General features: G+C 47.6%; 2 protein-coding genes across 4 annotated transcripts in view; one reads left to right on the top strand and one right to left on the bottom strand.

Annotated features, from left to right (window-relative positions):
• The window catches only part of SNF8 (SNF8 subunit of ESCRT-II), a 16,590-nt gene extending 14,520 nt beyond the window's left edge, over positions 1–2,070 (top strand). For 2 of the 3 annotated variants that reach the window (XM_033183369.1, XM_033183368.1), the window contains one exon: positions 470–2,070. In XM_033183369.1, coding sequence (XP_033039260.1) covers positions 470–607 — 138 coding nt within the window. In that variant the 3' untranslated portion in view covers positions 608–2,070. The remainder of the gene's footprint in view (positions 1–469) is intronic. The other variant, XM_033183367.1, reaches the window with a different exon arrangement.
• On the bottom strand, positions 2,022–23,379 carry UBE2Z (ubiquitin conjugating enzyme E2 Z). The gene is made up of 7 exons (XM_033183366.1): positions 22,966–23,379; positions 20,889–20,961; positions 18,774–18,961; positions 15,340–15,451; positions 9,638–9,750; positions 7,265–7,355; positions 2,022–4,087 (listed from the first exon to the last, which is right to left on the bottom strand). Exons 1-7 carry the CDS (start codon positions 23,280–23,282, stop codon positions 3,917–3,919), a joined length of 1,065 nt encoding a protein of 354 aa, XP_033039257.1. The 5' UTR covers positions 23,283–23,379; the 3' UTR covers positions 2,022–3,916.

The following is a 23,379-nucleotide window of genomic DNA, read 5'->3' as shown; positions in this document are numbered from 1 at the left end:
ATGATACCGTACAGAACCAATCCATTTTGAGCATATTTCCAGCTCTAGGAACTGAGTCTATTCTTGCGTAAGTATGGTCAATTATGTTTGTTACCTGGTGTAAGTTAACTCAAAGGTAGCTAAACAGTGATCTCTGTGTTGTTTCTGGGAAAATGGAGGCAGTGATTTGCTGAAGGCCATACTGCAAATATTTCTGTAGCCATGTATTCTTTCCACTATATCCCACTATGCTAGGCTTACCCCTCTTCCTCAGCAGCACAAGTTAAATGACTTCGTAGCATTTTTCACATTCAGGCAAAGGCCAAGGCCAAACAGCTCATTTAGTTGGTTGTGTCAATGTTTGAAGGCACTTAGTAGATTTAGTTTGAAAACCTCACTGAAGGCAAAATAGGTTTGGGGGTTGCTTACCTACCCTTTGTCTACGGAACCTCCCTGTTCTCAAACTGCTCTTCTTCCCTTTTCCCTCCAGGAACACCTGCTGAAGGAAGGGTTGGCGTGGCTGGACTTACAGGCCCCAGGGGAGGCCCACTACTGGCTGCCAGCTCTCTTCACTGACCTCTATTCCCAGGAGATTACAGCTGAAGAGGCCAGAGAAGCCCTCCCCTGACTGCGTGTGGAACGGCACACAGCAGCAGGCAGGGAGGAGGAGGAGGGCAAATAAACCTGGGTAGTTTTGTTTATAAAAAAAAAAATAGAAAAACGTTCCAAGTTTTTCTTTCTTCCCCCATTCTTTTATTTTTGAAAAGTGCCTTCACATTGCATCTTTATTGGAGAAAACCTTGCTCATTCAGTAAGGATAATCTGATTAACACAGAAAACGGCAAGCACATATAAAATGATTTGTGCAAGTCATCTGCAAGTTCATGGAAGAGCTGGGCCTGGAATGCAGGTTGTTTCCTGGCCTGTCTAGTCTTTGTAGCTATGAGACATAGGTTACAGCCTATGCTAATTCAAACGTTTTTAATAAAATGTTCCTTATCTCAAACTAGCTGGTCCTAATGGACCAGTAAATACTATTCACTCTTTCAGCTTCTTCTGGCTTCCTCTGTAGAGGCTCTAGGTTATGACAAAGTTAGCTGTGAATGTGAAGGAAATAGAAGTCAATGTCCAATCGTGGCTAAATTGAAGGAAAGAAAACAATGGACTCTGAGGGGACTCAAACAATAGTTAGGGAATGTTCTAGTTTCTCAAATTCCCTACTAGCTTTCTCACCCTCCTGTACTAGATTGCCAGGTCCCTCTAGCCTCAGTAGTGGGAAAGGGAGTCATTTACTGAACACCTACCCTGTCCCATTTTATATACAGCTCACTTAAATTTCACCAAGTAGGCAGCCTTCAGCGTCACAGGTGATTGAATCAAAGTAATTTGCCAGGGGCCGCCAGCTTCAGCTGAGCCAAAGCTGGAGCCTAGGCCCATTAACCCGAGCCCATGCCTTCATGTATCACTGCACAGTACAGAATGGCAGCACATACTGTGCGTAGACATTTTTCTACACACATGGTCAGCCAAGAGTAAAAGCTTCTGCAACAGAAAGCAAGAATCTCCTACAGCAAGTAGAAGTGATGAGGGAAGAGGCCAGAGTTGTTTAAGGCTCCCAAAGTCGTTACGATCTAAAGGCTAAGATCCTTAAAAAGTGCTACCGTACTGGAAATCTGAACTCAATGGTTTTTCCATACTGAGACCCTTTAGCAGGATATAGCCTGGGCCCATCTCTACCTCTGCCTGTCTTTGTAGGACATGCTCACTCCAAGTTCTGGAATAGGTCTTTGGAAGCCGCTGAAACTAAGATGTCACTGACTGCCAAAGCCTTAAAAAATGAACCCCATTTCCAATGAGAAAACTTGTCCTGCTCTCCTCACCCGGTCCCGCCCTTCCACCATGTTATGCAAGTCTTTGGCTTCCAGACAATTCACAGCACTTTCCTTCTCCCTAACAGTTCCAGGCCTCGGTGAGGTGTAGTTACCAAGATGATCCCATTCCTCCTTTACACAAGCCCTCCCATGCCCACAGGCACTTCTTCCTTCTGCCAAAACAAACTTTTATTGCACCAAAAAGGAAAAAAAAAAAAAAGAAAACTTCATTTATGTACAGTCAGATATAAAGACATCTCTTTGACTCCTGTGCATATATTTCCTCAAGATTAGGGCATAAAAGTCAGGCTGCTATGCCAGACATGCTCTGCCCTATGGCAGGGCCAAGGAGAGGATTGTCACTTGAAAGTGGGAACACTTAAATGGATGACAGACAACACTGGACCCACAGTCCAAGGGCATTTTTCTAAGCCCTGGAGTAGCTCGAGGAATGGAAGAGGGAAATTGGAAGCAGGGTCCCTTTTCAATCTTCATGTGAAGAGACCCAGCCTCTTCATGGGTATCCAAGATAAACTTCCGTTCCCCAAGCCCACCAATCCCTGTCCAGTTCCTTTGCTTCCTGCCCTCCCAGGTAGGACATTCTCCTTTGTGCCCAGCCCCCCTTTGCACAGATCCTCCAAGGGGAGTCCCATGATCCACAAGCCAGAGACCTTCATAGCAGCGGGCAGGGCAGGTACACACTATCCTCTCCCTTATGCATGGTTAGACACTGACTGAGGCCCTGCATCACAAGAATTGCCAATACCCACTGGGAGCCATAACAATAAATCTGGAAGTATTGGGAGAACATATCAAAAAGGGGAAGGATGGATTCCCTTGATGCCCAGGATTACAGGGCACCTAAAGCACATTTTTTTCTGAGCCAACCAGCTAAAGGATCACTGCAGCTAAATACAGAGAAGCAACACAGCCAGGCAAACACCCATCAGAGTCATGAGCATCTGGGGGCAGAGGGGAGGCGGAAGGAGAAAGAAGGGGAGGAGCCTCCAGAGCCCCAGCCCCAATTCCCTCTGCCATTGGCTACCCTTGCTCCCCACAAACCCCTGGGGCTGAAGTGAGGACTACAGGCTGGGGTGAAAATACACAAGGACAGCCCAACAAAATACAAGGACTAGCATCAGTCTCCCACTTACTCCACCCTCAAAAGAAATACCCTCATTGTGACTAGTATTTATGAAAATCTGTAAGACTATTCTATGTAGTGGCTCTAATCCCATATACACAGCAGCTGCCTGTGCCGGGAACTTTTCAAATCAGTGATTGTGGGAACGAACAGTATTTTCAGCTTCTTATGGTGCCTCTGCAGGCTTTACCAAGACCTTGGTTAAGTCCCAGTCACATTTACCTTCTGTCTTACATCTAGAAAAGGGTGAGGAAAGGGGGGAGGGGAGAAAGGTGCTCAGGTGCTAGGTAAAGCTTACTGATCAGCAGCCTAGACTCCACCACTGTTCCTTTTCTTTGGTCTGTCTAGAACAGTGACTATAAATTAGGAAAAACAAAATTATGCTGGCCTGTGGGAAATAATGGGGGAAGGCAGGCAGGGAGGAAAAGGGCATTGGGAAGCCCTGCTTCAAGACTGAAGACAGACAAATAGACAACCACCCAGACTGCTTAAGTGTCACAGACAGCCCCCACCCCAAGCTCCCTTCCAGGTATCCCCATAAATCATTTGGGCACACTCCCTCTTGGAATTGCAATTTCCATCTTCTACTTATCCCTAAGGAGCTGGCCCTGTGGAGAGGTGTGTTGGTTGTTTTGTTTTTGCCAGAGGCCCTCGCTCTAGGTGCTCCTGTAAAAGTACCTTGGCCCCTGATATGGGATGAACAGATGAACGTCGCCCCAGATGCTCCAGTGCCAAGAAGGTCAGACCGGGAACAGGCCCCCCACTCCCACACCCTGGGATCCGAGCTTGCTTGGTTCTCGCCATCTTGCAGGATGACTTCGAGTCTGGAGGGAGATACACAGTGCCTCTCCATCCCTGGGGTGGGGGGAAGGAATTCTGCTGGGACTCTTGAGTTGGGGGAAAGGGGAGATGGGAGCAGGGTCTAAACCCTCAGGCTCCCGTGAAGGTCTGTCTCTGTCCCAGATGAGCTGCTATCAGAGTCCATTTCTGCATTCTCATTATGGAGCCTCTCCAGCACTTTCTGACGAATCAGTCCCAGGCGCATCAAGAGGGACTGGTAGTCAAAGTGGCCCCGCTTCTCTCCAAAAGGGTCCTATGGGGGAAAGGAGACAAGGGGATAGAAGATTCAAGTCTGGGTGGCTGATCCTAGAGAAAGCAGCTTCGGGTTCATGTGAAATGCAAGCTCAACTTCTGAGCCACGGGAGCAGGAAGGCCTAACAGCATAGGCAGTCCCAAACAGCAGACAAAATAACCTTTGCTTAAAAATATTTTTGACACCTAGGCCAGGCGCGGTGGCTCATGCCTGTAATGCCAGCACTTTGGGAGGCCGAGGAGGGCAGATTCCCTGAGGTTGGCAGTTTCAGACCAGCCTGAACAACAAGGTGAAACTCCGTCTCTACTAAAAATACAAAATTAGCCGGGCATGGTGAAGCATGCCTGTAATCCCAGCTACTTGGGAGGCTGAGGCAGGAGGATCACTTGAACCTGGGAGGTGGAGGTTGCAGTGAGCTGAGATCGAGACCCCACCATTACACTCCAGCCTGGGCAACAAGAGTGAAACTGTCTCCAAAAAAAAAAAAAAAAAAAAGACACCCTTACTGCTCCAAATAGGTGTAGCTTGGGCTAGAGTGAATATGTATTGGTATTCCTCAAAAGCAAACCAATATCCGGAAGAAGGGACAGTAAGGGTGAGATAGATAGGGAAGAGAAATTCAAGACCAGAATTATAATTACTAAGTATACCTATGTTTTTAATTAACCTCATAAAAACCACAGAAAGTAAAAGTTGCCCTTTATTCTCTGTACTCAAAAAAGGCAATTTGCTTTTCTAAGGTCACAGGCAGGTCTAGAACTCAAGAGTTCTGACTTTCAGATAAGCACCTGTACTCCTCCCCAGGGACTCGTCACTCCATTCCTGTCCAGGTTTCTGGGCATTGCTCCAGGGCCACCTAGCCTTGATGTTAGTCCTTCTCATTCTAGATTAAAGATCCCTAAACATTTTACAGAAAGGTTTAATTGTCCCCAAAGTCTCAAAAACAACTAGTTGAGTGGATGGTATAAAAAAGAGTTTAAAATACTATATAGGGACTTAAGCAGCAAAGTAGTGCAACAGCCCCCAAAAGGTACACAACTTTCCCTCTCACATTGTTTGCCTCTCTCACAAAAACTCCTTCCACACTTCTGCCCACACATTACCCTCATCCTGAGTGCGATGACAGTGGGTGCTAGTCACAGTCACTGGGACTACAGCCTGCACTTCTCATTCATGAAAGTTAACTCCCTCATGACTGAGCTCCACATTTATCTATGCAGCTGTCAATTCTACAAATCTTCTTTCATCCGTGGCTCCAACTCCTCTAATTCTCCTTCTGCCCAGATGCTGTCCTCCTTCCCATCCCTCATCACCAGTTGTTTTTCCTTTACACACTGATATCGCTAATGCTGTTGGACACCAGCAATTAGAATTCCTGATGGGGAACAAACTAGGACATATGTCATTGAGATACTCTCAAAAAGGCTTTAGGAGACAACTTAGCCCTAAGCCAACCCTGCCCTTTGTGCTTAAATGAGACAGGTGGGTGGAAAGTCCTTGAAGGAAGGAAGGGAAAACTACCATTTATAAGTAGCACTGGAGAGAATAAGTCATCTCCTCCCACTGCTGTTGGTGCTGGGTGGGTGAATAGACGTAGTATGAAAGCTGGAGAGAGCCTTAAGAAATCTTAAGTCGGCCGGGCGCGGTGGCTCAAGCCTGTAATCCCAGCACTTTGGGAGGCCGAGACGGGCGGATCACGAGGTCAGGAGATCGAGACCATCCTGGCTAATACGGTGAAACCCTGTCTCTACTTAAAAAAATACAAAAAACTAGCCGGGCGAGGTGGCGGGTGCCTGTAGTCCCAGCTACTCAGGAGGCTGAGGCAGGAGAATGGCGTAAACCCGGGAGGCGGAGCTTGCAGTGAGCTGAGATCCGGCCACTGCACTCCAGCCTGGGTGGCAAAGCAAGACTCCGTCTCAAAAAAAAAAAAAAAAAAAGAAATCTTAAGTCAATTATCCAAGTCACCCATTTTTTTTTTTTTTTGAGGTGGAGTCTGGCTCTGTTGCCAAGGCTGGAGTGCAACGTGATCTTGGCTCACTGCAACCTCCGCCTCCTGCGTTCAAGCAATTCTTGTGCCTCAGCTTCCCAAGTAGCTGGGATTACAGGCATGAACCACCACATCTGGCTTATTCTATTTTTAGTAGAGGCAGGATTTCACCATGTTGGCCAGGCTGGTCTCAAACTCTTGACCTCAGGTGATCTGTCTGCCTCGGCCTACCAAAGTACTGGGATTACAGGTGTGAGCCACTGTGCCGGGCCCCACAAGTCTCCCGTTTCTAAGCAAGACCACCAGTAAGATGATCCAAACACACAGAACTGATTCTCCAGGACAGGAGAATTCTCATCTTCTTATCAACCAGGTGGTAAAGTTTACATTAGTCTATCAATAATGTTTTTTTGTTGTTGTTATTGTTTTTTCTGGAGACAGAAATCTTGTCCTGCTGCCCAGGCTAGAGTGCAGTAGTGCTATCTCAGTTTACTGCAACCTCTGCCTCCCAGGTTTAAGCATTTCTCATCCCTCAGCTTCCCAAGTAGCTGGCATTACAGGCATGAGCCATCAAGACTGGGTAATTTTTGTCTTTTTAGTAGAGATGGGGTTTCACCATGTTGGCCAGGCTGGTCTTGGATTACTGGCCTCGAGAGATCTGCCCACCTTTGCCTCCCAAAGTGCTGAGAGTACAGGCATGAGCCACTGCACCTGTCTATCTACAATTTGGTCAATGATAGCCTCCTTCCTTAAAACAAGCCCAAATTCTGAGTTCTTTTTTTTTTTTTTTTTTCGTTGTTGTTGTTGAGACGGAGTCTCGCTCTGTCGCCCAGGCTGGAGTGCAGTGGCCGGATCTCAGCTCACTGCAAGCTCCGCCTCCTGGGTTTACGCCATTCTCCTGCCTCAGCCTCCCGAGTAGCTGGGACTACAGGCGCCCGCCACCTCGCCCGGCTAGTTTTTTGTATTTTTTTAGTAGAGATGGGGTTTCACCGTGTTAGCCAGGATGGTCTCGATCTCCTGACCTCGTGATCCGCCCGTCTCGGCCTCCCAAAGTGCTGGGATTACAGGCTTGAGCCACCGCGCCCAGCCCTGAGTTCTTATTGGAAGCAAAAGCACACTTTTGCCAGTAGAGGCAAATGAACAATGGCCAGCTGTAGGGCTTCTACAATTAGCAGCAGGGGTTGTATTACCTGCATAGTTTGGCCTTGAAGGTGCAGGCGATCTTTGCAGGCCACCTCATAGAAGTCATAATACTCCAGAAAGGACTTTTCCATCACCCCTCTGGAAAACAAGCAGAAAAGTTAAGTCAGAAACCTAGGGGTACAGGTCACCCCTTCCTCACCTAACCTTTTTTTTTTTTTCCCCAGATGGAGTCTTGCTCTGTCACCCAGGCTGGAGTGCAGTGGCGCAATCTCAGCTCCCTATGACCTCTGCCTCTTGCGTTCATGCAATTCTCCTGCCTCAGCCTCCTGAGTAGCAGGGATTACAGACATGTGCCACCACGCCTGGCTAATTTTTGTTTTTAGTAGATATGGGGTTTCACCATGTTGGTCAGGCTGGTCAGGAACTCCTAACCTCAAGTGATCCGCCTGCGTTGCCTCCCAAAGTGCTGGGATTACAGGTGTGAACCACCACGCCTGGCCTCCTTACCTAACCTTAATGCCAAATTAAACACCTACCATTCCCAAGTCCAAATCTGTTTTCTACAAAGATCTTTTTATTTTATTTTTTATTTTTTAAGTTTTTTGAGACTGAGTCTCGCTCTTTTGCCCAGGCTGGAGTGCAGTGGCACAATCTTGGCTCACTGCAACCTCCACCTCCCGGGTTCAAGTGATTCTCACGCCTCAGCCTCCTGAGTAGCTGGGATTACAGGTGCGTGCCAACACACCCAGGTAATTTTTGTATTTTTAGTAAAGATGGGGTTTCAGCATGTTGGTCAGGCTGGTGTTGAACTTCTGACCTCGTGATCTGCCCTCCTTGGCCAGTCAAAGTGCTAGGATTACAGGCGTGAGTCACCATGCCCTGCCTCTACAAGGATCTTTAAATGGAAAATGGAAAAAGGAACATCTAATTGCCTGTGGTTGACTTCCCCGACACGTTGGGAATTATGAGAGTGACTGTAAATATTCACCATTTGTTTTCTTTTTGAGACAGGGTCTTGCTGTTACCCAGGCTGGGGTACAGTGGTGTGATCACAGCTCACTGCAGTCTCAACCTCCTAGGCTCAAGCAATCCTCCCACCTCAGCCTCCTGAGTGGCTGTGACTGCAGGAGCATGCCATCACACCTGGCTAATTTTTAAATTTTTGTAGAGATGGGGTCTCCCTATGTTGCCCAGGATGGTCTCAAACTCCTGGGCTCAAGTGATCCTGCCTCCTCAGCCTCCCAAAGCACTAGGATTATAGGTATGAGCCACCACCAGGCCAGTACTCACCATTTGAATCCCAACTTCAACTCATGACTTGCTTCAGCTCAATTGTTTTTCATCGGCCATCCCTAATCGCAAACCCTACTCAAAATTCTCCTAGAAGTTTATTTATCTAACCCTGACATTGCTCATCCAGTTTTGGCACTTAAAAATAAACTTCAGGCCAGGCACAGTGGCTCAAGCCTGTAATCCCAGCACTTTGGGAGGCCGAGACGGGCGGATCACGAGGTCAGAAGATCGAGACCATCCTGGCTAACACGGTGAAACCCCATCTCTACTAAAAAAACACAAAAAACCAGCAAGGTGAGGTGGCGGGCACCTGTAGTCCCAGGTACTCAGGAGACTAAGGCAGGAGAATGGCGTAAACCCGGGAGGCAGGGCTTGCAGTGAGCTGAGATCCGGCCACTGCACTCCAGCCTGGGCGACAGAGCGAGACTCCATCTCAAAAAAATAAAAAATAAAAAAATAGGCCGGGCGCGGTGGCTCAAGCCTGTAATCCCAGCACTTTGGGAGGCCGAGACGGGCGGATCACGAGGTCAGCAGATCGAGACCATCCTGGCTAACACGGTGAAACCCCGTCTCTACTAAAATATACAAAAAATTAGCCGGGCGAGATGGCGGGCGCCTGTAGTCCCAGCTACTCGGGAGGCTGAGGCGAGAGAATGGCGTAAACCCGGGAGGCGGAGCTTGCAGTGAGCTGAGATCCGGCCACTGCACTCCAGCCTGGGCGACAGAGTGAGACTCCGTCTCAAAAAAAAAAAAAAAAAAAAAAAAAAAAAAAAAAAAATAATAATAATAATAAAAATAAACTTTAGCACTAAGAAATGAGTTTATTATGAAGTGCTCTACACATTTGGCTGGAAGAAAAGTACATCCAAGCCTTCATCAAACTGGAAACTCCCTGAGGGTGTGGACTGCCTCTCCCAAAGGCTTGGCGTTCTCCAACAGAGTAGCTCTCTGAACTTCCTCTTGGGTAACCCTCAGCCACTTGTTCTTTAAAAGCAGGAACCACATCTTTCCTTCTTCTCTATCTCCCTCTGGTGCCCAACACTGTCTCTGCCCCAAAGTTCCTCAAAGGTGCCAACTACGCAAGTGCCCCAAAAGAATAATACCAAGCAAGCCCTCTTGACACATACCGTAGGGGTTCAGGACAGGGACACTTTCCTTCCATCATGTCACAGACTGCAACTCTGATGGTCTCGTGCCGGATACATTCATTATAGTTTTTGCTGTCTCCTGGATGTCTCTCCTGTAATGTAACAGATGCCAGAGTATCCCAAAATTTAAGCAGAAAGAAAGCCAATGGGAAGAGACTTCAAGATTAGTATGGGGTATGTAAGCCAGTCATACAAACTAAAAAGATACCTTTCCCACTGTATGGCAGATCCATGAAGAGCAACCACACCTTTATTTTTGACACCATTCACCCCCACCACCCTCCAAATATACCATCAGGTTGCAGGTCATTTGGCCTATAACCAGCAAACTAGATCCACATTATTTTCCTGAATGTGAAATGAAAGGCCTATCAAGTAAAGATTACAAGGGAAATAACCAAACATAAGAATGATGGTAGGGTTGCTAAGCCTTGTGGCATGCACCAGTAGTCCCAGCTACTCAGGAAGCCGAGGTGTGAGGATCACTTGAGCCCAGGAGTTTGGGTCCAGCCTAGACAACAAAGTAAGATCCTGTTTTTTCAGTTTTTCTTTTTGGAGACAGGGTCTTTGCAGTTGCCCAGGCTGCAATGCAGTGGCACAATCATAGCTAACTGCAGCCTTGACCGCCTGGGCTCTAGGGATCCTCGAACTCCTGGGCTCTAGCAATCCTCCCACTTCGGCCTCCTGAGTAGCTGGGACTAAAGACATTAGTCACCACAGCAGGTCCCAAGTTTTTATTTTTTATTATTTATTTGTTTTTTGAGTTTTGCTCGTCGCCCAGGTTAGAGTGCAATGGCACGATCTCAGCTCACTGCAATCTCCGCCTCCTGGGTTCCAGCAATTTTCCTGTCTCAGCCTTCCAAGTAGCTGGGATTGTAGGTGCCCGCTACCATGCCCAGCTAATTTTTGTATTTTTTAGTAGAGACAGGGTTTCACCATGTTGGCCAGGCTGGTCCTGAACGCCTGACCTCAGGTAATCCACCCGCCTCAGCCTCCCAAAGCGCTGGGATTACAGATATGAGCCACTGCACCCGGCTTATTTGTCTTCTATTTTAAAAATTTTTAAGAGGCGGGCTCTTGCTTTGTCGTCCAGGCTGGAAAGTGGTGGCATGATCAGAGGTTACTGCTGCCTTGAATTCCTGGGCTCAAGCGATGCTCCTCTCCTCAGCTTCCCAAGTAGCTGGGACTCAAGATGCATGTCATAATGCCCAGCTATTTTTTTTTTTTTCGGTAGAGACAAGGTCTCACTAGGTTGCCCAGGCTGGGAAACACTTGTCTTTTTAGGGGCAGAAAAAAAAAGAAAGAATGATGGTGGGACAAAAAGGTATAAATGAAGTAAAGAGTCTCAGTGTGGAAAACCTTTAGGCATCAACAAGTAAAGGATGCTTCCTGGTTAACCCCTTTACCTGTTATATGTCTCTAGGGTCCCACCATCATTGAACCAATTATTATAAATCAGAAGTAGGGCTGGGCCCGATGGCTCATGCCTGTACTTCCGACACTTTGGGAAGCCAATGCAGGCGGATTGCTTGAGTTCAGAAGTTCAGGATCAGCATCGGCAACATGGTGAGATCCCGTCTCTATAAAAAATACAAAAATTAGCTGGGCATTGGTGGTGTGCACCTGTCGTCCCAGCTACTCAGGAGGCTGAGGCAAGAGGATGGCTAGAGCCCAGGAGTTCCAGGCTTCAGTGAGCTATGACTGTGCCACTGTACTCCAGCCTGGGTGACAGAACAAGACTTTGTCTCAAAGAAATAGTAAAATTAGAAATAACTCTATCAGAAGCAGAACTTAAAACTTTTTTTTTTTTTGAGACGGAGTCTCGCTGTGTCGCCCAGGCTGGAGTGCAGTGGCGCGATCTCGGCTCACTGCAAGCTCCGCCTCCCGGGTTCCCGCCATTCTCCCGCCTCAGCCTCCTGCTGGGACTACAGGCGCCCGCCACCGCGCCCGGCTAGTGTTTTTGTATTTTTAGTAGAGACGGGGTTTCACCGTGTTAGCCAGGAGGGTCTTGATCTCCTGACCTCGTGATCCGCCCGCCTCGGCCTCCCAAAATGCTGGGATTACAGGCTTGAGCCACCGTGCCCAGCCAAGAACTTAAAACTTTCAAAAGATAAACTTCAACTTTGGTCTAGAAAGCCAATATAAACAGGGTCTCACTATGGTGTGAATGGAAGGGGAGTACAGTCTCCTCTTCTTTACTTTTTCCTGTGCTCTTCTCCTCTTACCACCAACCCCAGTCAATTAGAGCCGTGGCCTCTGATAAAAGCAGCTGATGGGCCAGGCGCGGTAGCTCACACCTATAATCCCAGCACTTTGGGAGGCCGAGACAGGTGGATCACGAGGTCAGGAGTTGGAGACCAGCCTGGCCAAAATAGTGAAACTCCGTCTCTACTAAAAATATAAAAATTAGCTGGGTGTGGTGGTGCGTGCTTGTAAATAAATAAATAAAATACAAAATAAAAACAACTGCAAGTCATTGTAGAAGTAAAAAATAAAAAACACAAGGCTGGGCAGGGTGGCTCACACCTGTAATCCCAGCACTTTGGGAGGCTGACGTGGGCAGACTGCTTGAGGCCAGGAGTTCAACACAAGCTTGGCCAACATGGCGAAACCCCATCTCTACTACAAATACAAAAATCAGCCAGGCGTTGTGGTGTGTGCCTGTAATCCCAGCTACTTTAGGAAGGCTGAGGCACTACAATCGCTTGAACCTGGGAGGCAGAGGTTGCACTGAGCTGAGATCACACCACTGCACTCCAGCCTGGGTGACAGAACGAGAGCCTGCCTCCAAAAAAAAAAAAAGACAAGACCTACAAATCAGCTCCTGCTAATGAGGTCTATTTCTTTTTTTTTTTTTTTTTTTGAGACAGAGTCTTGCTCTGTAGCCCAGGCTGGAGTGCGGTGGCCAGATCTCAGCTCACTGCAAGCTCCGCCTCCTGGGTTCACGCCATTCTCCTGCCTCAGCCACCCGAGTAGCTGAGACTACAGGCGCCCGCCACCTCGCCCGGCTAGTTTTTTTGTATTTTTAGTAGAGACGGGGTTTCACCGTGTTAGCCAGGATGGTCTCGATCTCCTGACCTCGTGATCCGCCCGTCTCGGCCTCCCAAAGTGCTGGGATTACAGGCTTGAGCCACCGCGCCCGGCATGAGGTCTATTTCAATTAGAATCTCCTCCTGAAATGACTGTTTGGAGAAAGGATGGATTAGGAAATAATTTTAGTTAACTTTTGAAGACAGACTCGGTGGTTCACGCCTGTGATCCCACCACTTTGTGACGCTGAGGCAGGCTGATCACCTAAGGTCAGGAGTTCGAGACTAGCCCGGCCAACATGGTGAAACGCCATTTCTACTAAAAATACAAAAATTAGCCAGGCGTGGTGGTGTGTGCTTGTAGTCCTAGCTACTCGGGAGGCTGTGGCAGAACTGCTTGACCCCGGGAAGTGGAGCCAAGATCAAGCCACTGCACTCCAGTCTGAGCGAGTGAGACTCTGTCTCAAAAAAAATTTTTTTTTTCATTTTTGAAAGGTATTTTGTTATCCTTTGTTCAGGTCTACAGAGAAATAATCAAAGTTGGTGTCATCTGTAGTAGTTTAAAAATAAATTAAGCTGGCCAGGCATGGTAGCTCACACCTGTAATCCCAGCACTTTTGGAGGCCGAGGCGAGTGGATCACCTGAGGTCAGGAATTCGAGACCAGCCTGGCCAACATGGTGAAACCCCTTCTCTACTACAAATACAAAAAATTAGTCAGGCATGGTGGTATGTGCCTGTAATCCCAGCTACTCGGGCGGCTGAGGCAGAAGAATCACTTGAACCTGGGAGGCAGAGGTTGCTATGAGCCAAGATTGCACCATTACACTCCAGCCTGGGTAACAAGAATAAAACTCTGTCTTAATAAATAAATTAATTAATTAATTAAGCTGTTCTAATCACCTATCTGGAATCATTTTCTTTTGGGACTATCACTGTAACTTTTTCCCGTGCTCATGAGTAATTCAGGAAGGCACATCGGAATAGTGGGAGAACTTGGGCTCCAATGTAAGTCTGGGGTCCTATCTTGAACTGTGTCCTTGTGAAAGTTAATTAACCTCTCTGAGGCAACATTATTTCACTTGAAAACGGGAATAACAATATTTAACCTCACATAGTATGAAGGTTAAACAAGAAATTACATAAAAAAACTCAGTAGTGTCCAGCACAGAGCATGCTCTTGGAAAAATGTGAGTTTTCTCCACCTTCTCATTGGCACCGTTAACTCAAAAAGTCTTGCCCAGGACTCCTAATGACTCCTTTGGCTCTGCAGGCAACAGTCCTTCATAACTCCAGAAGAACAGCTGGCTGAACAGTAGTCCCTATAGAGTAACTTCAGCGGATGCTGAGGATACAGGCACACAGAACCCACTAGATGCCACAACCCCCAAAGCAGGCTCAGAATTAATTTCCAATTGAGTCCACTGACTTCCCTGTTGTAAAGGAATCCAAGTCACATACTTATTGTAACTGTCACAAATAAAAAATTTCATTATTATTATTTTTTGGGGAGCAGGGAGGACGGAGTTTCGCTTGTCGCCCAGGCTGGAGTGCAATGGCGTGATCTCAGCTCACTGCAACCTCTGCCTCCAGGGTTCAAGCGACCACGCCCAGCTAATTTATTATTTTTAGTAGAGACAGGTTTTCACCATGTTCGCCAGGCTGGTCTCAAACTTCCGACCAGTTAATTTTTAGTAGAGTCGGGGTTTTACCAGGTTGGCCAGGCTGGTCTCAAACTGCTGACCTCAGGTGATCCACCTGCCTGCCTCAGCCTCCCAAAGTGCTGGGATTACAGGCATGAGCCACCATAGCCGGCAAAAAATTTCATTACTAAAAAACACGTCAATTGCCTTTTTTTCCTATAGCAACAACTGTAGTACATGGGGCTGTGCTAGGTCCAAAACAAAACAAAACAAAAAACCTCCCAAGCAGATCTCTTTTTTTTTTTTTTTTTTTTTGAGACGGAGTCTCGCTCTGTTGCCCAGGCTGGAGCGCGGTGGCCGGATCTCAGTTCACTGCAAGCTCCGCCTCCCGGGTTCACGCCATTCTCCTGCCTCAGCCTCCTGAGTAGCTGGGACTACAGGCGCCCGCCACCTCGCTCGGCTAGTTTTTTTGTATTTATTTTTAGTAGAGACGGGGTTTCACCATGTTAGCCAGGATGGTCTTGATCTCCTGACCTCGTGATCCGCCCGTCTCGGCCTCCCAAAGTGCTGGGATTACAGGCTTGAGCCACCGCGCCCGGCCGCAGATCTCTTAAAACACTATTCTGGCCGGACATGGTGGCTCACGTCTATAATCCCAGCACTTTGGGAGGCCGAGGCAGGCGGATCACCAGGATGGGAGTTTGAGACCAACCTGGCCAATATGGTGAAACCCCGTCTCTACTAAAAATACAAAAATTAGCCAGGTGTGGTGGTGCACACCTGTACTCCCAGCGATTTGGGAGGCTGAGACAGAATGGCTTGAACCTGGGAGGTGGAAGTTGCAGTGAGCCGAGATTGCACCACTGCACTCCAGCCTAGGTGACAGAGCAAGACTCTGTCTCAGAAAAAACAAACAAACAAACAAAAAACAAAACAAAACAAAATAACCAACCAACCAACCAACCAAAAACACTAGTCTACTCCCCAGAGCCAGGCTCATCTGGACTTACCTGTTCAAAGCCAGGCTCATTGTGATAGGGGTTCTCAGTCATCAGGGACTGGATAGAGATGAGCACGGAGGAGATGCTCTGGGCTGGGCTCCAGGCAGGTCCAGTCCATGTACTGTAAACACATCAGAAGGAAGGGAGGGTGAGGCAGAGAAAGAACAGGGAACAAGTACCCTGGGGCCCGGCAACACCACCATAAGTGACTCACCATAAATTTCTCTTTCACTATTAATATTCTGGAATTTCCCAGCCTCTGTCTCATGCTCATGTTCTGATTTCAGCAGAAATCAGTCAATTGCCTAATCCTCATATCAAGGGGGGCAAAAGAATAGGTAAAAGCAAGCTATGTAACTTTGAAGGGATTTTCTTTGTACTAGAAACAGTTATGACAATCAAAACAAAAGAAATTAGGTAAGCAATTAGCTCCAAAAGTTGTCTAAATGTTAATCTCTGTGGATCTCAAAGAGCTCATTTATGGGTGGTGATGGAGTTAGTGAGGGGGGAGAGAAGTTGAACACAGAGGCAAACAGGTGACTGAAGTCATCTGGTTAGAGGCCATGTGGTGGGGCTATTGGGGATCCAGTTTTGTATCAAACCCCCAAGGACTGTCAAATTCTCTTAAGACTACATAACTCTACCAAAGGACAGGAAGAGTGTGCTTCCAGACAGTGGAAGGTGTGAAAATAATATATGGAAAACATCAAATACCAAAATTGCTCCTCTCTTTCTTAAACCTATCCAAGTATTAGGGGGAGTGGGCAGCTTGGATGTTAATGACATTTATTTTTAGCTCAATTAATTGAAGAGATGGCACTGGAGCTGGAAGCCAAACACAACCTAAGCCAGGACTGGCTTGTTCAAGTTGATTGCCCACTTCCCTTTCCCTGCGGTACCTGAGGAAAGCCCAAGTGAGTAATGCCTAATGGTAACTTCACTGGGGGCTGCTCTTAAGTCCTCTCTCTTTTCAGCTTTGCTTCCCCAGAAACTCTAGACCTACCCCTCTCTGAAGCTTTACAACAGTGTCAACTCTCATTAAATTTATTTAGTCAGTGAGTCAGCCCAACATTGTTTTCTAGGTAGAGAGGGGAAAAAAGAAACAAGGCTGATGAAGCTACTACAATCAACTAGGAACACCTAAGAATTTTCTTTTCTTTCTTTTTTTGAGACAAAGTCTCCCTCTGTCACCCAGGCTGGAGTGCAGTGGCGTGATCTTGGCTCACTGCAACCTCTGCCTCCCAGGTTCAAGCAATTCTCATGCCTCAGTCTCCAGAGTAGCTGGGACTAGAGGCACGCGCCACCATGCCTGGCTAATTTTTGTATTTTTAGTAGAGACAGGGTTTCGCCAGGCCAGGCTGGTCTCAAACTCCTGACCTCAGGTGATCCACCCGCCTCAGCCTCCCAAAGTGCTAGGATTACAGGTGTGAGCCACCACACCTGGCTGAATTTTCTGCTCTGTGATTCTTTACAGCAAATTTTCAATTTCAGGACAGCTTTTCCTTGTCTACCTAACACACTTCTACTACTTTTACCCCACTGTCCTGTCGTTGGTATCTCAAAAGAGTTTTATATTGACCCAATGAGGGAGAGCCTACTCTGAGACATGCTTTCATGAACAAACTTCATACAGAAGCAATGACTAAATTTCTTTACCATCATGGGTTTTAGCCTACTAGCAAAGACAGTTAATTAGGTACCCTTTAAAGTACTTCTTTAAGGACAGCCTCCTTTAAAGGACTTCTTCACTGCCAAAATCACAGCAGAACATATCCCTGGATCTGAGCAAGTTCTACAAAAATGAATCATGTCTAAGTTTATTTCAAATGCTGCCCTTCCCTCACACAAACCTGGAAACATGTTGGATAGCAGGAAAACAGAATCATCAGTTTGGGGGTACTTTCTCAACTTCAACCTGCACGTGTTCTCTGCCCCAGAGAAGTTCAGACCACTATAAAAAGACCAATCCAAAATATGCTAGAAGACATGTCCACACTGAGTTTTCAGACCCCAAAGGCAACTAAAATGGGAACTCTATGAAGCAAAACCTCAGAAGCATCCAGAAAGAAGATGCACTAGAAACTCATTTCATATATAATATGATTTCCACTGGGAGGCCGAGGTAGGTGGATCACGAGGTCAGGAGATCGAGACCATCCTGGCTAACACAGTGAAACCCCATCTCTACTAAAAATACAAAAAATTAGCCGGGCACGGTGGCAGGCACCTGTAGTCCCAGCTACTGGGGAGGCTGAGGCAGGAGAATAGCAGGAACCCGGGAGGCGGAGCTTGCAGTGAGCCAAGATTGTGCCACTGCACTCCAGCCTGGGGGACAGAGCGAGACTCCGTCTCAAAAAAAAAAAAAAAACAGAAAGATTTCCAATCTCAGACATTTGTCATTGTTAAAATACTATAATCAGGTCAAGCATGGAGGCTCATGCCTATAACCCCAGTGCTTTGGGAGCTACAACAGGAGGACTGCTTGAGGACAAGAATTCAAGACCAGCCTGGGCAACATAGTGAGACACCCGCCTCTACCAAAAACAAAAAAAAAAAAACAAAGAAACAAAAGAAAACGAAATCGTAATGATCACCACCACCACCACCACCGCCGCCGCCGCCACTGTCTTCAAAGCAACTTATCGTGAGACTCAAATTAAGACACCCCAAATCTTGAATGGCACAGACCTGCAGCCTTTCTCAACCTGTTCAGGAGAGAAAATAAGGCCTTAATACCCCAGGAGAGTGGTTCTGAAACTGGAGTATGCAGCACAATCATCTGGAGAGCTTGTAAAAAACAGATTACTGGGCCGGGCGTGGTGGCTCACACCTGTAACCCCAGCACTTTGGGAGGCCAAAGTGAGTGGATGATGAGGTCAGGAGATCGAGACCATCCTGGCCAACATGGTGAAACCCCGTCTCTACTAAAAATACAAAAATTAGCTGGGTGTGGTGGCGCACACCTGCAGTCCCAGCTACTCGGGAGACCAAGGCAGGAGAATCGCTTGAATCTGGGAGGCAGAGGTTGCAGTGAGCCGAGATCGCACCACTTGCACCCCAGTCTGGCAACAGAGCAAGACTCTGCCTCAAAACAAACAAACAAAAAACAACCACCAAAAAAACCAGATTTTTGGCCCCAACCCCAGAATTTCTTTTGCAGGTCTAATGTAGGGTCCCAGAAAGTGCTCGGCTACAAGTTCCCAGATGCTCGGGGCCACTCTCTTGGAGAACCACTTCTCAAAGGTTTCCACTGTAATAAATTAACTTCTTCCCTCTGCATCTAGAATGATACTAGTCACATACCATCCTGAGGAGATTTGAGAAGAGTCACTCAATCATTTTCTGTATTCTGTAGTTCAGATGAGGGACTCTGGTTGGTAAAGGCTGACCTAGAGTAATTATCTGCTAACAACCAACTTGGCTACTTAAAAGTCTCCTCTTACCCTAGAATACTCAAGCAGACTTTCCCATTGCGGTAGAAGTTGGGGTTAAACCTCACTGTGTTATTGCCCGTTGTCATCAGTTTGACCCGAGGTGGGTGGATGGGATAGTCGGGCGGACACCGAAACACGAACAGGAAGAAACCCCCTTCATAAGGAGTGTCAAATGGGCCTGTGATCAATGCATGAATCTGCAAAATAAAACCCCATCTCAAAATTGTGAGGTGACGACCCACCCCAACCCCTCCTAGCTACCCTCCACCTACTACCCATACCAGAAGCAGAGCCCATAATCTGGTACACATGTTCTACATCCTCACCATGCAGAAGGAACATCTTGTATTCACTCATACTAATATGTAGGTTTGAAATTTTAAGAAATCTCATTACAGTGGAATGACATCTTACTCAGGGTTACTTCTAAAGTTAGAGCCCAAGGCAAAAACTGAACCTAGTCAAAATCACTCAAGTATCCCTTAAAACTCTCTTAAAGCATGTTTTTTGTGTGTGTGTGTGCAGACCTCCCTGATCAGTGTTACATATAATGGATAAAACACCACTGTGCAAAAATATAATATGCTTATCTATAAAATATAATCCTAGCATTTTTAATTTTAAGAAATCAACACAGATTTTGACTGAATATATGTTTGGATTTGCCCAGGGCAAACATACATATGATGCAACCCCAACCTACATTTATGTGGCACGAAGGGAAAGTACGATGAAAGGAGACGAGGAAAGGGATTGGAGGCCACAGCCCTATGCCACCAACAGAGCAGAGTTAGGGGGTGTGATGGATGCCTAGGATATCTGCTTGCTTCCTCTGCAGAGGATCAAATCTATTGTGGAGGATGTGGCTCAGGCAGCACAAGACTCAGGGTCCACTCAGAGCCATTAGACCGTCCCCAGAACTTTCCCCAATACTGTTGGTTTTAAAAAAACAACAAATCAGCTGCCCTGAAAATGACACAATTCTCTTCCCCCTCAAACCATAATTCTATAACAGGATTTCCCTCCCTGAAGGGAGGAAAACCTGAACTGATTCAGTCATATTTCTTCTTCTACAAAGGCTCCTAAGCATTCAGGTCTGCTAAGAATTTGAATAGCAAAAGGAAAAGGATGTGGCAATCCAATGCCTAAGTCTATAGTTCCCACCTTGCCCTCCTGGCAAGACCCTAGGTCATATTCTGGTTCTCAGTCACTTGGAATAGTAAACTCAACTGGTCTCAACATGGCATCAACTCTGGGACCCCAGGTACTAGGCTGTTAACACTGGTACTTGACTGAGGACAAGATGTCCCAGGAAAAACATTTCCAATCACATAAAAAGAAAAAAATAAGTATCAAGGGAAATCTACTTAAAACAACAAAAAAAGATACACCAACAATACAAAATCTGAATTTTTACTGTAAGAAATTTACCGTAAGAAAATTATGTGTTTTAGTTAAACGGCATTAGGTTTAGGAAATCTGGTTTCTTTCAACATCAGTTTAAGTGCAACTGCACTTCTGTGGGTAGAGCACTCAGTGACAGAAAAGCCTAGGTATCTATGCTAGAGAAATGTGACATTATGTACTAAGCTTTCTCTCTGTGTGGAGGACAAGAGAGGTATACTCTTTGGGGTGGAAGGGATATTCAAACGCAACCAGTAAGGACAGGATCCTGAACAAAGTCCTTTAACCACAAACACTTCAGTCAAGCTTGCCCTATCTCAACCTTCCTTACATCTGATTTATAGTACCATAGTTAATGTCAAGAGTAATGGGATGGGGGAAGAGCTGGGTAGTACAATGGATAGGGTGACCATGTAATTTATTATCCAAACAGGAGCACTTTTGAGAGTGAAAGAGAGCCCGATAGTCAAGCTGCGACAACAGACATGAACTGGGATTTTCCAAGCCAATCAGTACCTATGGGTACACTAATAACAGACACCTCTTCAAAGCGCTGCTCCACCTCACTATGTGACCTTGGACAAGCCATTTACTCTCCTGGGGTCTTGATTTCTTCATCTGTGTAATCAGAGAGGTGAGCTGAACAATCTCTTTTAGGCTTTTCCAACCTTATGGCCCCCGATTTCCCAAAAACCCCCAAACTCCCATCAAGTTACATACCTTAGTCATGTCAACAGTATCAGGTACAACGAACATTCCTGGAGGAGGCTCCTTATAAATGGACATGATATCCCTGTATAACACCAAGAGGAGGTGGGGGAAGGAGTGAGGAAGGTGGGGAAAGGGGGAATCCCTTGAGCGGGACAGTTGTTATCACCTCAATGAGGCCAGGGTTTGAGAAAGTGGTGCTTGGTACCGCAAGTGTTTGTACTGTCTTGTTGGCTGAGAAATCCCAGCTGAGTACTTCTCAGGCAGGCAGAGAGCAATTATCAAAAGGACATTGTTTCCTCAGGGGGAGGGGAGGGAGAGGGGAAAAAAAAAATCAGAGATCCCAATGGCATCAAATGTCAGCCTGGAAAAGCCACTTTCCACTTACTCTCACTTCCTCCCACATGGCAATTCATTCACTCCCCACCTCCATGATTCTCAGGTACTACAGCTGAATGCTAAATGAAGATTTTTTAGTAACTGGAAAGGCATCATCAACTCCACTAAAAAACTAATTCTATTAACTATACAGTGGACTCTTGTTGGTAAGGGGATTGTATGAAGCAAGCCAGCCAGCAGGGAGTAAGACTCTCATATATCATGGTGGTCTTCCTGCCCAGGGGACTAAGGGTAGAGATCTCTTCAGGCTGGGGAGGCACCCTCAGAAAGCACTGGGAATCTCCCATCTGGAAGGTGACATGTGGACTTCTATAGGAGATGAGAAGATTTCTGAGTCATATCTCACCAACTGGAATGACCCGTTGAGAGTAAGGGGCTAAAGAAAACATTCTAGGTGGGGAAAAGTCTAGGGACTTGCTAGGGTGGGTAGGGACATAAAAAGGGCAAACAGCCGACAGAGCAGAGCAAAGAAGTATTGGCCAAACTCAAAGGTATGTCAGCTAATTGGATGACTGAAATAGCTGAAGGAGGAAAAGAGTTGAGTGCTGAGTTTCAGTAAGAGGTGGCAACCCCTCCAGAGTTCACCTCCTGTGTCAGGCACTGTGCCAGGTACTTTATACACATTGTATTAATTTTTATTACAACCTTGAAAAAGTAGACACAGTGACATGTGAAAGGACGTGGAACATGGGGAATAACACCTAAATGAAGATGCCTACGATGGGGGCATGGGGAGAAGTCAAACATGTTTCAGGATTAATAGCAGCTAAAGAGTACTGCCCTTTTCTTATGCGATAAGTACTATTCTACGTGCTTTTGGAAAACATTATCCACTAAATGATAGGATCTAAAATCAGTCACCCAAGAAATAAGCACAGAAAGGACTTAGGCCTTTGTTCCTATATTTGAATTGAGTATATTTGCTTCATAAAAGTAAAACAGATGATCCAGAAAGGGTGGGGAGTGGGGGGAGGGAAAATACAAGGAAGAAGCTCCTGAGTGGGATATTACAATCCAGAGTGGCACTGGGGAAGTGGGGGGAGGTAGCCTGTGTTTCTGGAAGAGGCGTAAGAGGGGACAGCTTTGGGACAGTGGAAAAGGGGTTCAAGGAAAGATTCGGGTGAGGGAGGCGATCTAGACCTGGGGAAAGGACTGTGTGGAGGGAATCTGAGGAAAACAGAGGATAAAAACAAAGGCTGGCTCGAGTCAGAGGCAGGGCAAAGGAAGATAAGTTCGTCTGTGTTAGGAACGGGGCTCCAGAGAAGACAGGGGACCGATGGGTGGGGCCTGCGGGCAGCATCTAGCAAGGTTGGGGTGGGGAAGGGGAAATAGGGGCGGCGCCGAAGGCGGGAGGGGGTGTTACTGAAGCGCGAAAGGGTCGGGTTTCCACCCGGAGGTGGGAGGGGTGGGGGAAGGTGGCCGGAATGAAGACGGAGGGCTCACGGGAGGTTGTCGAGGGGCGGGGTCGGATCTGGGCACACGAGGCGGGGGTTGGTGCTTGTGGGGCTGGGGGGGGGGGGAGAAGGGACTTGGATCCCGACGCCCGGAGCTGGCAAGATTTGGGTCGTGGAGGTGTGCCGCCGCCAGGGCAGCGCAGCGGGTGGGGGGTGAGTTGTAGTGGGAAAGGGTGGGGGGCGGGGAAGGTCGAGCCCCGGAGCTCGGGGCTGGGGGAGGAAAAACCCCGGCTCACCGCTTGATCCGGAGTAGACACTGCGGCGCGGTGCGCTCGCCGTCCCAGTCGGAGCTGAGCGTGGGGTCCCAGTGGCTAAGCAGCGCGGCCCCGTGGGCAGCGGCCGAGGGCGGGAGCCCGGGCAGCGGAGCCAGGCCGCTCCCCGGGCTCCCGGCCCCGCCCGCTGCCGCTGCCGCCGCCCACACATCCGGCAGGAAAGGCGGCCCAAACCCGCCGCCGCTGCCGCTAACGCCAACAACACCAGCAACGCCGCTCGCCCCGGGGCCCGCCGCCCCGGCGCCCGCCGTCGCCGCCTCCTCAGTCGGACTCTCCGCCATCGCTGCTTCGCTTCCGGGACTACTCGGCAGCACGTCCGCCGACCAGAGCGGCCGCTGCTACCGCCAGCTCCCGCACCACCGAGAACCGGGCCAGAGT

This window comes from Trachypithecus francoisi, unplaced genomic scaffold (assembly GCF_009764315.1).
Source record: "Trachypithecus francoisi isolate TF-2019V2 unplaced genomic scaffold, Tfra_2.0 Lachesis_group20, whole genome shotgun sequence".
In the NCBI taxonomy this organism is placed as follows: domain Eukaryota; kingdom Metazoa; phylum Chordata; class Mammalia; order Primates; family Cercopithecidae; genus Trachypithecus; species Trachypithecus francoisi.
Note: the sequence above shows the minus strand (reverse complement) of the source record. Positions and strands in the feature narration are given on the sequence as shown.

What these genes read in the sequence shown, in the direction of transcription:
- UBE2Z (XM_033183366.1), bottom strand. Translation starts at nt 23,282, where the DNA reads ATGGCGGAGAGTCCGACTGAGGAGGCGGCGACGGCGGGCGCCGGGGCG. An exon ending in GTCTGCTTGAGTATTCTAGG is followed by an intron (nt 15,452 to 18,773) that starts GTAAGAGGAGAC and finishes ATGTGTTTACAG; the next exon opens with TACATGGACTGGACCTGCCT. An exon ending in CCCTGTCCTGAACCCCTACG is followed by an intron (nt 7,356 to 9,637) that starts GTATGTGTCAAG and finishes CTTGTTTTCCAG; the next exon opens with AGGGGTGATGGAAAAGTCCT.